Source organism: Leptinotarsa decemlineata, unplaced genomic scaffold (genome assembly GCF_025532065.1).
Source record: "Leptinotarsa decemlineata unplaced genomic scaffold, Ldec_3_MD MMD2_P_RNA_scaffold_4, whole genome shotgun sequence".
NCBI lineage: Eukaryota > Metazoa > Arthropoda > Insecta > Coleoptera > Chrysomelidae > Leptinotarsa > Leptinotarsa decemlineata.
Genome location: NW_027412531.1, coordinates 6,256,655 through 6,269,802, shown reverse-complemented (window position 1 = coordinate 6,269,802; position 13,148 = coordinate 6,256,655). Strand labels below are relative to the sequence as shown.

Below are 13,148 nucleotides of genomic sequence, written 5' to 3'. Positions count from 1 at the left end.
TCATTAATTCCAAACGTGGATACAGATGAAGATCCTAAGTCAATATTAGATAATGCCGACGAAATACGCGCAAATACTGCCGTGCTAAGGAAGAAGGTCGTAACTGACAATTTGATCATTTTGAGATAATCGCATTTCAAGACTTATTTCAATGCCATCCACATTTCTGATAAGAAATTGATTATTCTCGGGGTGGGAGTACATATTGGTGGATGGTGGATTTTTATAAAAAAATTCGAAAAGTACAATACAAAATGTCTTAAGTAAGCACAAATATATATTGGATAAAATGGAACATAAATATTATATTATTACTGCTCATTATTATATGCATATATGAATAAAAACTAGTGAGAGGATGCAATTTCGGTTATCATGGAGTTATTCATCATTAATAATACTACACTATTCTACAGGATGAACCCAATTACAGAATAGGGAGTAACATTTGTGAATCTATATAAAAAAATATAAACAGAACTGTCAGTTAAGTAAGAAATGTCTTTTGATTCGTATTATCTGGCATTTGAATATATCTAGGACATGACTAACAGAATTAGAGGTATCGCACATTGTATGAATTGTAGATTTTTTCATTAGATAGATAGATATATTTTCACCACGTTACATATATGTTATATTCACTCTTTTGAATACGACTTTTTAAAAAAAACACTTTATTTTCAATTACAGACTTTCTTTGAATAACAACAAAAAATATCGTTACAAAAACTACAATGAAAAATGGAACAGAATCTAAGTTGATACTACACGAATTCTAAATTAGTTCTGACCAACTCTTAATAGATACTGACAATGATTTGACCTCGCAGGGTCCATTTATAATGTGTAGACAGCGGTGTCAGCAGGAGACGATGGGAATAACAAAAGTATCACGTTCTGCTGACTCTGCTGACTCAAAGTCTTGGAAGTCGTTATCTTGGTAATCTGATACCGGTGAGATCGTCCTACTCACGATATAACAACTCCCCTTATCAAAGAAAAGTTGGTGCTTTGCAGCAACTTTTATTAAGAAAAAGTTTTTTCATTCAAACTCGTGGTTAGCTCGACATCTTCTTCAACAGGGTCTTCTAGACGGACGCTGGGTCTTCTTCTAGGAACGAATCTTGCCAGGGTTCTGGGTACTATCCTTGTTCTTGGTGGTCTCGGTGGGTTGTCGTTGCTTGAAGAGGTGATTCCGATCGCAATTGACTTCTTGCGATGGCACTTGCAGAAAATATACAAAATCACTAGTGCGATGATGAGAGCAATTGTAAAATACGTGAACCAAGAAATATGTTTGTTCACGAACGGTTCGTTGATGAGTTTGTCCAATTCATCTGAGTATTGGTTCAACTTGTGTTCAGCGATGTTGAGATCGTCGACATTTATTTTATTTAATTTCAGGGGTTTCAGCTCCGGGAGTTTTGATTTTTCCGGGAGGTGGTCACAGCATCGATATGGTATCTGGACTGCATGTTTGTTGTAAGTTACGTTCTGGTATCTTTCAACGAAATATTTGGAATGAACTCTCGTGTTTCCAATGAAGGCGTTGCATTCAGGCTGAAGTTTCAGTAGGGTATTGGTTTCGACGATTTTTGTGATTACTTCTCTGCCAATACAGTTTATGGTGACTGGTAGAGGATCGGATATTGATATCAGCCACAGATTCTGAGAAATCACTTGAACGTTGTAGTCCTTTGCGTAGATCACTGTTGATTTACAATTTTCAGGCAATTGCAGAGTTTGTTTGAGGAGCTGGGCTTCACAAATAGCGTTGCTGTCTATCGGGTATGGAAGCACTTCTGCACAAATTTTCAAGTCGGTTTTGATCACTTTACAATTATCTAAATTTTGAAAAGAAGTGTACAACATTGAATCGTCGTCTCGCGCAATAAATTTTTGAAATGTTAATAATATATGGTGAAGTCCTGTTCGAGCATCCAAGATTGGTATTGGATATAAATGAAAAAGTGTGTACGTTTCAGGCTCTACTAGGGGAATATTTAAAACAAATACTACTTTATTGTCTGTTTGATATGCTTGCAATTCAATAAGGTCTAGGTATTGGGGGATATTTCCAATACTGACGTATAATGGTAAATTATTTTTGTTCAATGTTTGTGATATTTCTTGAAGTGAATAAAGTAAATCTCTTGATGTTATGATTGAACCATGAATTATTTTCAATCGAGCGAAAGTGATTGAATTGATAATATCGCCAATAAAAGTTTCAAGGAATAGGTAGCTTTCCATGAGTGATTCGCATATCTCTAGAGTTTTTATTTGAGCTTCGTAAAATGCCATATCGTCTGATATTTCCATTAATGATTTTTCGATTTCTTTTATATCTTGATTGAAAGTCTCTTCATCAACTTGTAGCTTTTGAATTGTTGAATTGAAGTTTTTGATCACCGAGGTGGTTACAGATATTTGATTTTTTAAAAGATTTTCGATTTGATGTTCGTCTTGGCTTATTTTATTGATACAATCCGTGAAATATTCTCCATCGGATGCGTCAAGGTTTCCGGTTATTGCTTTCCAAAAAGTTCCTGCGCCATTTATTAAACCACGTTTTGTTCTTTTTTCGAATTTTTCTGTGTCCGTGAAGATATCTCTAAACTTTACTTGTAGTGAGTCTGATATTTGGGTTAAAAGACTGGTATGTGTTTTTATTTGAGCTTTGAAAGCTAATATTCTAGGCTCGTCTCTGTCAAGAAAATAAATGAGGTTTTCTAGGATTTTATCATTATTGTATAGAGCGTCTTTGATGGATGATAAATCTTTGTAGACCAAAAGGGTCCATTTTTCGTTCGTTATTTTGAGGGTTCCTTCTTGATGGAAGAAAACTCCGATCGAGTTATTGATAGACTCTAAGTTGTATTGGGCACTGGCTGTTGATGACAGCAGGAGTGTCCTGAAAAAGATTATTATTCATGAAAAGGTTTCAAGCGGTCGAAATTTACTTTAGTTTTATTTCGCGTTTTCCAATTCACTAACATCGCGGAATTGGGATAAATTTCTAATATTTCGAATGGTCCATTAAATTTATTTTCGAGTTTATTTGAAATTTGTGACTCTTTCACATAAACCTTGTCTCCTACTTTATATTTAGGGACGTTTTCGGAAACTGTCCTATCAAATCTGATTTTGGACTTTTCTTTTTGTCTTTCGGTTTTTGCTCTGGCCAATTTATAGAAATACGTCATGCGGTTATTGAGATCTCTCACATATTTTGAAATTAGGTCTTTTTGGTTATAGAGCGTTTCTGGGGATCGACTAGCTGTATGTCCGAATATTAATTCGTACGGTGTGAAACCTGTTGTTTTGTTTCTCGTGTTATTGTAGCAAATAACTACATATGGTAAAACGTTCATGGGGTGTTCGTCGGGATTTTCGGCTTTATGGGCACGAATCATTTCAGCAAATGTGGCATGGAATCTTTCGATTGATCCGTTCGATTGTGGGTGATTTACACTCGAATATGTTAGTTTAATGTCATACAAAAAGCATAAGTCTTTCATAAGTTGACTTGTAAATTCTCGACCGTAGTCGCAATGTATCCTAAGTGGTGTACCGTAGTGTTGGAAGTAAAGAAGAAGGGTATTCACGACTGATTTCGAGGATTTGTCTTCTATGGCGTATGCTTGTGTGAATTTAGTCAGTTCGTCTCTTATTGTCAAAGCGTAGTATTTTGTAGGAATTTCGAAAATGTCTACATTAATACGTTCAAAAGGGGTTTTTGGGGTTTCAGTTATGACGAGAGGTGTACTAAGGTTTTTTCGGCAAATTTTGACTTTTTGACAAATTTCGCATTTTTTTACGAAATTTTCGACGTCTTTAATGAGACCTTGCCAGTTGTATTTCTGTTTTACTCTTCTGATGGTTTCATTAATGCCACGGTGTAAATTCGTTTTTCCTGAATGGCATTGATCAATGATTATGGGAATTTGATCGGGGTCAGGAGTTGTCGTTAAGTTTTGACAGACTTTCAATTTGATTTCCTTGTCGGCAAAAATAAATGAAAATATTTCTAGTATGGGTAGTTCTAGGTTGTTTTCGATTGAAAAAGTTCTTCTTAGATCGAATTCATTTTGGGATTTATAAATAATATAGAACATGTGTTCTATGACAGATTCAGGATCAAAAGGAAGGGGTATGATGTAGTATTTACGATCTTTTACTGATTTACTAGAAAGTATGTTGATTCTATCATTGTAAAACTCTGGATGTTCTTCGAAGAGGTCTTCGATGATTTCATAATGTAACGGTTCTAGTTTGTTTTGCCAAAAGAAACTAACAATGTTTTTATGATGTTTATCAAGAAGTTGAGAATTATCGAACTCTATTTTGGAATAATCGATTAAAGATTTTGATTTATATAAATTAACAAATGTATTAAATTCTTCTTGAATGGTTTCTACGGGTATTTCGTTTTCAGGGGTGTCGTTTCCTTCGGGGTTATTTCTCTCTTCAGGGATGTTTTCGTCAGGGTTATCACTTATTTCGGGGTCCGCTTTTACTTCGGTTTCGTTCTCGTTAGATGCGTGTATGGAAATTTTGTGTTGGAAATTCGCGCATTCTTTGAAGTAGTTAACTTTGATTCGGGATAGTGCATCTGCATTTTTGTTGATTTTGCCGGGTTTGTATTCTATCTGATAATCATACTCTTCGAGTTTGAGTCGCCAGCGTGCCAGCCTACTACCAGGGTCTTTTATTGAAAAAAGCCAGGTGAGGGGTCTATGATCAGTAATTAATCGGAATTTTCGTCCGAAAAGATATGGGCGAAAATGCTTTACTGCCCAAACGATGGCAAGAAGTTCTCTTTCTATTGTAGAGTACTTCGATTCTGCGTTACAAAGTGTTCTAGACGCATATGCTATTGGGAGATCTTTGCCAATGGGACCTTGTGATAAAATGGCACCAATTGCAAACGCACTGGCGTCAGTTGTGAGCAAAAATGGTTCCTCAAAATTAGGGTAAATGAGAATGGGGCTCGTTATGAGTGAATTTTTAAGTTGTTCGAATGCTTGTCTGCATTCTGCATCAAAGTTGAAGGGGATATCTTTTTGAAGTAATTTGGTCAATGGTTTCGAAATTTTGGCGAAATTACAAATGAATCGTCGATAGTATCCAGCTAAACCTAGAAATGATTTTATTTCTTTTTGGGTTTTTGGTTCGGGGAAATTTTGGATACATTCAATTTTCGTTGGATTGGGTTTGACTCCGTTTTGGGTAATGACATGTCCAAGATAGGCGACTTCTTTTCTCAAGAATTCGCACTTATCCGGTTGGATTTTCAGGTTCGCTTTTCGAAGTCTTTTAAATACTTCAGTCAACCTTGCTATGTGCTCATGGATGGTAGGAGAATATACGATGATGTCATCCATGTATACGAGACATCTTTCGTTCTGTATACCTAGAAGAACATTATCCATAACTCTCTGGAACGTGCTTGGAGCATTCTTTAAGCCAAATGGCATACGAACAAATTCGTAGTGACCATTGTCTACGGAGAAAGCCGTTTTGGGAATATCTTTGGGTTCAATTTCAATTTGATGAAATCCGGAGGCGAGATCAAGCGTGGTGAAATATTCGCATTTACCAAGCTGGTCTAGGAGGTCAGAGATGTTGGGTAATGGGTATTTGTCGTCAACCGTTAGCTCGTTGAGTTTTCGGTAATCGATGACAACTCTCCATTTCTGTTTACCGGAGGCATCCATCTTTTTGGGTACAACCCAAACTGGAGATGACCATGGGGATATTGATGGCTGAATAATGCCTTGATTTAGCATTTTTGATATTTGTGTTTTTACTTCCTCCTTGTGTACTTGTGGGTACCTGTAGGATTTCGTAAAGACGGGTCTAGCATCCTTAGTATCGATGGTATGTTTAATTTCGTTGGTAAAAGTGAGATTATCTCCTTCTAAATAGAAGATATCTTCGAATTGGAGGCATAAATCAGTTATTGATTGATGTTCCTCTTCGTTCAAATGTTCGGTTCTTAGTTGCGCTTTGATTTCTTGGATACGATCAATATGGGGTTGGTTTTGGGAAAACGATTCATTAATATTCAAAATTGTTTCATGTGTTGGAAGGGGTTCGAGTTTTATTTCAGAAAAATCAATTTGTTTTGGGATCGCGTTTGTATTCACGATAGTAGTGTAGAACATACCGTTTTCATCAATTTTGACTATGGCGTTGGGAATTCTTACTTTTTCTCTTTCTTCAGCTAGCAGTATAGCTTCAGTGTTCTTGAGGTTGCAATGTAATTTGAATATTTTCTCCATTCGGGGTTCTATTTGAATTTGGTTCGGTTTTTCAGTGAGTATATGGTCATTTATGTCTGAAACTTTGAACAAAGGGACCGTTTTAAAGTTTGTTATAAGTTGTTTATTTTTCAGGTCAATTATACAATTGTAATGTTCGAGAAAGTCAGATCCGAGTAAACCGTCAAAGTCGATGTCTAAGTCGTAGATAAAGACTTTGTGTGGATCGTTTTGTGTGAAATTTATTAGAGTGGATTCATTCACGACAATTTTCTGGTCAGTGATACCTTGTATAGTGACGTTTTCAGGGAATCTAAGGGGGTATTTTTCGCATGTTTTGGGTTTGAAAATGGATATTCCTGCACCTGTATCGATAAGGATTTTAAAAGTATTGGAAGAGTCTTTGATGTAGTACAGATTCTTCGAATTCATAGAAAGCATAGGGCTTACATGAAAATTTGTTCCGGGAAGTTCGCGTTCGGGTTGAAGTCTTGTATATTCAGGGACTGAATTTGGGATTGGACTTCTGATATGGGGTCGATCGATTGGTTGTTGGTTGTTTGGGGTTGAATAGGTGGGTGGTTCGTATTCGGAAGTGAAAGAAAATCCTGGTATATTGAAGGATCTTCAGGTGTTTGAATTTGGTTGTATTGGTAATCTTGATCACTAGGGGTATAGTAATCGTAGTCATTATCGGTGGGGTAATAATCGTTATATTGATAGTTATAGCTATCAGCTGTATGATAGTCTTGATTATCACCTGTATGATAATCTTGAGATTCGTATGTCATGAAGTGAGCTCTTTGGTTTTGGTTAAAATTGACAGGGTAATTCGGATTTCTTTGAATTACGGGTGGTCTGAATTGGTTTTGAGATTGAGGTCGAGTTTGGTTTTGATTAGTCTGGGACCTGTTTGGCTGAGAATTTGTTTGAAAGTTTGGTCTTGGAAAATTCTGATTGGATTGAGGGTTTGTTTGACTCGAAAAATTTTGGTTGGGTTGAGGGTTCGGTCTCGCAAACCTTTGGTTGGAATATTGATAATTATTTTGGGGTCTTTGTTGTCTCATTCGACATTCTGTGGAAATGTGACCTATCTGACCACAAGTGTGACAGGTTCTTTGGGATGTTGGTTGGGGGTTTCGTCTGATTGTTTGTTGAGGACGTGTTTGGTTTGGTCTTTCATTTTTTTGATGTTCGAAATAGGATAGTTGCATTTCTCTCCTAATTCTAACATGGGCTTCAAGTAGATCTGCCGGATTTGAGGCACGAATTACTTGACCTATTCGCGGTTCTAGTCCGGTTAAAAGCGTGTTTAATGCCATTGTTTCAATTAGTGCGGATTGCGCGTGTTTTTGTTCCGCAGAAAGGACGGATTTTTGTACACATGCGTGCATTTTGGCATTGTGGACTTGAAGGCGATTGAAAAATATTAAAGGTGTTTCATTTGGAAGTTGTTTGATACGCTGGAGATCGTGAATCAATGATGTTAGATCTCTAGAGTCTCCAAAATATAAATTTAATAAATGTTTGATTTCGGGATAAGTTCCAGGATTCCTTGAACTTATCAATTGTGCTGCTCTACCTTTGAGTTTGTTTTTGATGTGAATCACTAATAGATCGCGTTGGTCTGCTGTTGACATGCGATATGCACAATCACAAGCATTTAAGAAAGTGTTCAAAAATATTTGATCACCTTCGAATTCAGGCACTATTGAAAATATTTCTGATAACTTGTATGGTTCGATTGCTTCTGGTTCTGGTTGGTTTTGAGGCATTTTGATTTATCTTAACAAATTTTTGGTGTCAAAATTTGAATGATCGAACAGTACTTATTTACTATTTGCAATAATCAATCAGTATGATTATTGATTTTGAAAAGAATTGAAGTGATGGTAAATAGATTGCAAAATAAATCGAGACAATTCAATATCGACTTACAGTATTACAATCTTCATTCCGATTCGTCGTGTTCTCGAAGTCGTCCAGCCAGGGGCTTCACCAGGTGTTCCTTCCGCTGCTTCCTCGAGTGATGACTCCTCAGGGGTTGTTGGTTCTTTCTCTGTTGAGGGATTAGAATCCGCCGCTACTAGTTAGGGTTTCCTTGTTCTAGCAACGTTGTCAGATCCTACAACGACTGCGCCAATTGTTATATTCACTCTTTTGAATACGACTTTTTAAAAAAAACACTTTATTTTCAATTACAGACTTTCTTTGAATAACAACAAAAAATATCGTTACAAAAACTACAATGAAAAATGGAACAGAATCTAAGTTGATACTACACGAATTCTAAATTAGTTCTGACCAACTCTTAATAGATACTGACAATGATTTGACCTCGCAGGGTCCATTTATAATGTGCAGACAGCGGTGTCAGCAGGAGACGATGGGAATAACAAAAGTATCACGTTCTGCTGACTCTGCTGACTCAAAGTCTTGGAAGTCGTTATCTTGGTAATCTGATACCGGTGAGATCGTCCTACTCACGATATAACATATATAAATACATTTATGGCAAGTTACAATCTGAATCCACGGAGAATCGACAAGGTTCATGATGGGTCAGCGATACTCGACACCGCTGACGAAGATGAACTTGCATTTTTATTCCTATGAGAGTTTTCATTTCTATATTCAGTCTGACTTGATACCTTCTTATTGTAACACGTATTTTTGAATGAAATAAACTTTTCAAAAACTTATTTTTCGAAAACCAACTCTTAATTGGCATGTGAATATATAAATTGATACAATACAATGAATAAAATTATATAATAAAACATATGATAATTTGAAAGTGTTACAAACATAATCAAGTGGGGCATAAATAAATAGCATAAACAGAATGGATTATTTCAGAAAAGCGATGTGTTGAGTGCATAACTCAGTTGCTTTTTTGTGACGAGAAACTCGTCTGTGGAACAAAAGCAGTGTTCAAGAATATATTTTTTGTGCGTTTTTTGAACTGATCGAAATACAGTGATTTGATTCTCTCTGGCAAGTAGTTATATAGATTGATATTCAGAGAATTATGTTGAGATTTGGTTATTCTATACCTTGGAGTTTTTAATAACTTAGCATACCTAGTATTATGGTCATATATATCTGACTGGGTTTGTAACTGGTTGATATTTCTGTGTATTTCTAATAAGGAATTGTAGATATATAATGAAGGTAAAGGCATGATGCCAAACTTTATAAAGTGTGGGTGACAATGCTCTCTATATCCAACTCCAGCTTAAATTCTTACTGCTTTTTTTGTTGTCATTATATTTGTATGCGGAGTGTTGAGATAAAATGTAATACTATTCCTAGATGACCGTATAGGAATTCAAAAATTCAACATATGTAACAGTTGAGAGCAGGTGATGATATTGTTTATGACCTTGAATAAAAGAAGAAATTCTTATTTGATTAGCTTTCAGAAAGTTCGATGCAATGAAATCACCTGCAAAAGAATTTCGGTATTGTAAGGTCTTCTCACCCTTTTTAGCTTCAAATGTACGATATTAGACATATATGGTCTGGGATTAGAATTTTTCAGCTTTGTTAAAGATGTGTGATCAGGTCGAAAAAGTTTTCAATACTTCTACTCATGTCGATCACTTTCGCTTTGGGATGAGCATTTTGTACACACTCTTTGAAGTCTTGAAAATCATAGACCTTTCTTTTTCTTTTCAATTGGGTCTGTCGTATCTGCCAACTTACTAAGCAAAATTGTCGTATTTGTCAATGTTATCGTAGATACGATAATTTTGCTTAGTAATATCAGATACGACATTATTGCATTGTAAAGTCAGTATAGTTTGTAGATACGACAAATTTAAAACTTAATTTGTTTCTTCAGCTGAATAGCTACGGTATCAAACATTTCTCGGAAGTTGCGTTGGTGGTTGCAGATGCCAAAAATGGCAATAACTCAATTTTGATGAAATTGTCAGTTACGACCTTCTTCTTTAGCACGGCAGAATAGTCCTGAGATACCAGAAGGTGCATCTACCCAGCATACTGCGATATATTTTCAATTTATTCAAAAATGGAAGGAGAGGACTTACAGGAAAATCAGTAGTCTCATCTGGATTCTAGGCGTAACTCGTCTCTGGTAGATCAATGAAGTAGTCTCAAGCGAAGGCTCTTTCGAATTCTGGGGCTCCAATAGAAGGTGGACAGCAGTTGACCGAATCTTCTCAGGGTAACGTTGATCTACAGATGATCGATGATTCCAAACAAATCGTTGAAACGAACCGTAGTATAACTCCGTTTTGGAATCCTGTTCGCAGCGCCAATTAAATAACTTGCTTCGGAAATAAACTTTTTAAAAACAATTCATTTCGTGACAATACAGTTTGGTACATTCACTAGTTTAAAAACCAAGATGAATAATGAACATTGATGCGTTGCAGTGTCAAGTATTTATGGTAAAAATTCTTAATGGTTAGGTTAGGAAAGTTCGGAAGTCTATTTAGGAGATAATCAACCATAATGGCATATTTGTGCGATATGAAGGTCGTTAACTGCGTTGACATAATTATATATATCGAGAAAAATTTTGGAAATTAAATTATTCAACAATTCTCACAAACTTTCAATAAAATTACATTTGAATACATTCATCTGAGGAAAAAGTCAAATGTTAAAACACTCACTTTCGAATAGAATCGGTGCACTTGTCACTGATATCAATTTGAAACAAATGAAATGAAACAAAGAAAATCAAAAAGTCTTCGTTTAGTCGTTTTGAGACGTATTGTCAGATGCCTATTCAGCGTTGACATTGATCCATGTCACCTTGGGTATGAATAGCGCAACAAATACACGAATTCTGCTTTCTTTTCCGTTTCATTGAAAGTGCCACATGTAACGTTTCGACTATTATTAGTGAGGATACAACTTAGTGCCCTTTTGGCATCGTCTTCGTTTTATTTTCTCTGTCGATGAATTCTGCATTCGTTTCCCTTTCAATTGATGTGCTGCACGTTGAGATCCAACTATCACTAACGAAGAAGTGGCTTAGTGTCTTTCTGACATACAATGTCAGCTTTGTTTTATGTCTGTCGATGAATTTTGCATTTCTTCTTCTTTCATTTGACGTGCTGTACGTGACGATTCGATAATTATTACCGGAGATGTGGCTTAGTGCCCTTCTGACACGTTGCGTCATATTTGTTTTTTCTCTGTCGATGAATTCCACATCTGTTTTCCTTTCATTTGATGTGCTGCACGTTGAGGCTCAACAATCATTAACGAAGATGTGGCTTAGTGCCCTTCTGACATGTTGCACCGTATTTGTTTTTTCTTCATCGATGAATTCTGCAATTCTTATTCTTCCCTTTGACATGTTGTACGTGACGATCCGAAGTTCTCTCAATCATTTTCTTTGCAATTCTTCCTATGCTGTTTCACATTTGGCGCTCAATATTATATTATTTATAGTCTACAAATGAAATCATTTGAAATGAGTATCCACATCGACCTGTTGCGACTTGTATAGCGAAAATAGGTTATGAGGTCCTTTTGGCTTCGTAAAATGATCAACTATGTTTTTTGACATCTGAACGAATCCATTGATGTCAAAATCATCGGAATCGGACGACCGGAAGTGAAAACCAGAAGTGACCTGTTTTTGACGGATTCGAAACTTCTCACCCAAAGGAATCCAAAAATATCATATGTTTCAGTATATGATGATTTTTTTCATTTATTTGTCAAGAAATTTTGCGTTTTGAATAAAACTTCTGCAATTGGATTACACTCGTAGTTGTTCATAACCCAACAACTTTTAATTTTAAGTTTGTTCAATGATTTTCTTTGAAAGTGCAATTCTTCCTATGCTATTTCACATTAGACGCTGTATATTATACTTTTCATAATCTACAAATGAAATAATTTGAAATGAGTACCCACATCGGTCTGTTGCGGTTAGTATAATGAAAACAGGTTATAAGGCTCTTTTGGCTTCGACAAATGTTTAATTATGTTTCATGACATGTAAACGAATCCATCGATGTCAAAATCATCGAAATCGGACGACCGAAAATGAAAACCGAAAGTGGTCGTTTTTTTATGGATTCGAAACCTTCTCACCCTAAGGAATCCAAATATATCATATGATTTCTTTCATTTTCTCTGTCAATAAATTCTGCGTCTTGAATGAAGCTTCTGCAATTGTAATAAACTAATAGTTGTTCATAACCCAACATTTTTCAATTCCAAGTTTATTCAATTATTTTTGTTGAATTTGCAATTCTTGCTATGCTATTTCACATTAGGCGTTGGATATTATATTCGTTACGCCATTTTTGTTTTTTCTCTGTCGGTACACTCTATTCATTTTCCTTTCATTTGATGTGCTGCACGTTGAGATTCAACTATCATTAACGAAGATTTGGCTTAGTGCTTTCCTGACATGTTGCGTCATCTCTGCTTTTTCTTTGTCGATGAATTTTGCATTTCTTATCCTTTCATTTGACGTGCTGTACGCGACGATCCAATCATTAGTAGCGAATATACAACTTAGTGCCCTTCTGACAGTTGCGCTAATTTTTTTTTCTAATAACTCATTCGTTTCCACAAACCATCACACATTTTCTACCACGCCACCACCTCCCACGCTGACTACGTCATTTTCAAAGTTTTAATGTTTCATCACTATTATTATTATTATTCGACTCTCATTCTCCAGTTCAATTTCATGTAACACAATCAATCGAGCGATATTTGATTCCTCCATTCTGATTGGCTGACCGACACCATTCTGTAACAGAAGTTAGGCTGAGTGTTCAACAAGGTTTCGTTCAGGAATCTGAAAATTCGCAAAACGAATCTTCATACGACAAAGCATGGACTTTAGTCCTGATGATGCTTACTTGGTTAGCGGAA

The 13,148-nt window shown here is 35.9% G+C and overlaps 1 protein-coding gene across 1 annotated transcript; it reads right to left on the bottom strand.

Moving 5' to 3' along the window:
• Positions 1-670: 670 nt before the first annotated feature.
• Positions 671-8,758, bottom strand: LOC141487590 (uncharacterized). The gene is made up of 2 exons (XM_074186740.1): positions 8,208-8,758; positions 671-2,917 (listed from the first exon to the last, which is right to left on the bottom strand). The coding sequence occupies exons 1-2, from the start codon at positions 8,222-8,224 to the stop codon at positions 1,030-1,032; spliced, it is 1,905 nt and encodes a 634-aa protein (XP_074042841.1). The 5' UTR covers positions 8,225-8,758; the 3' UTR covers positions 671-1,029.
• Between the last annotated feature and the right edge of the window lie 4,390 nt (positions 8,759-13,148).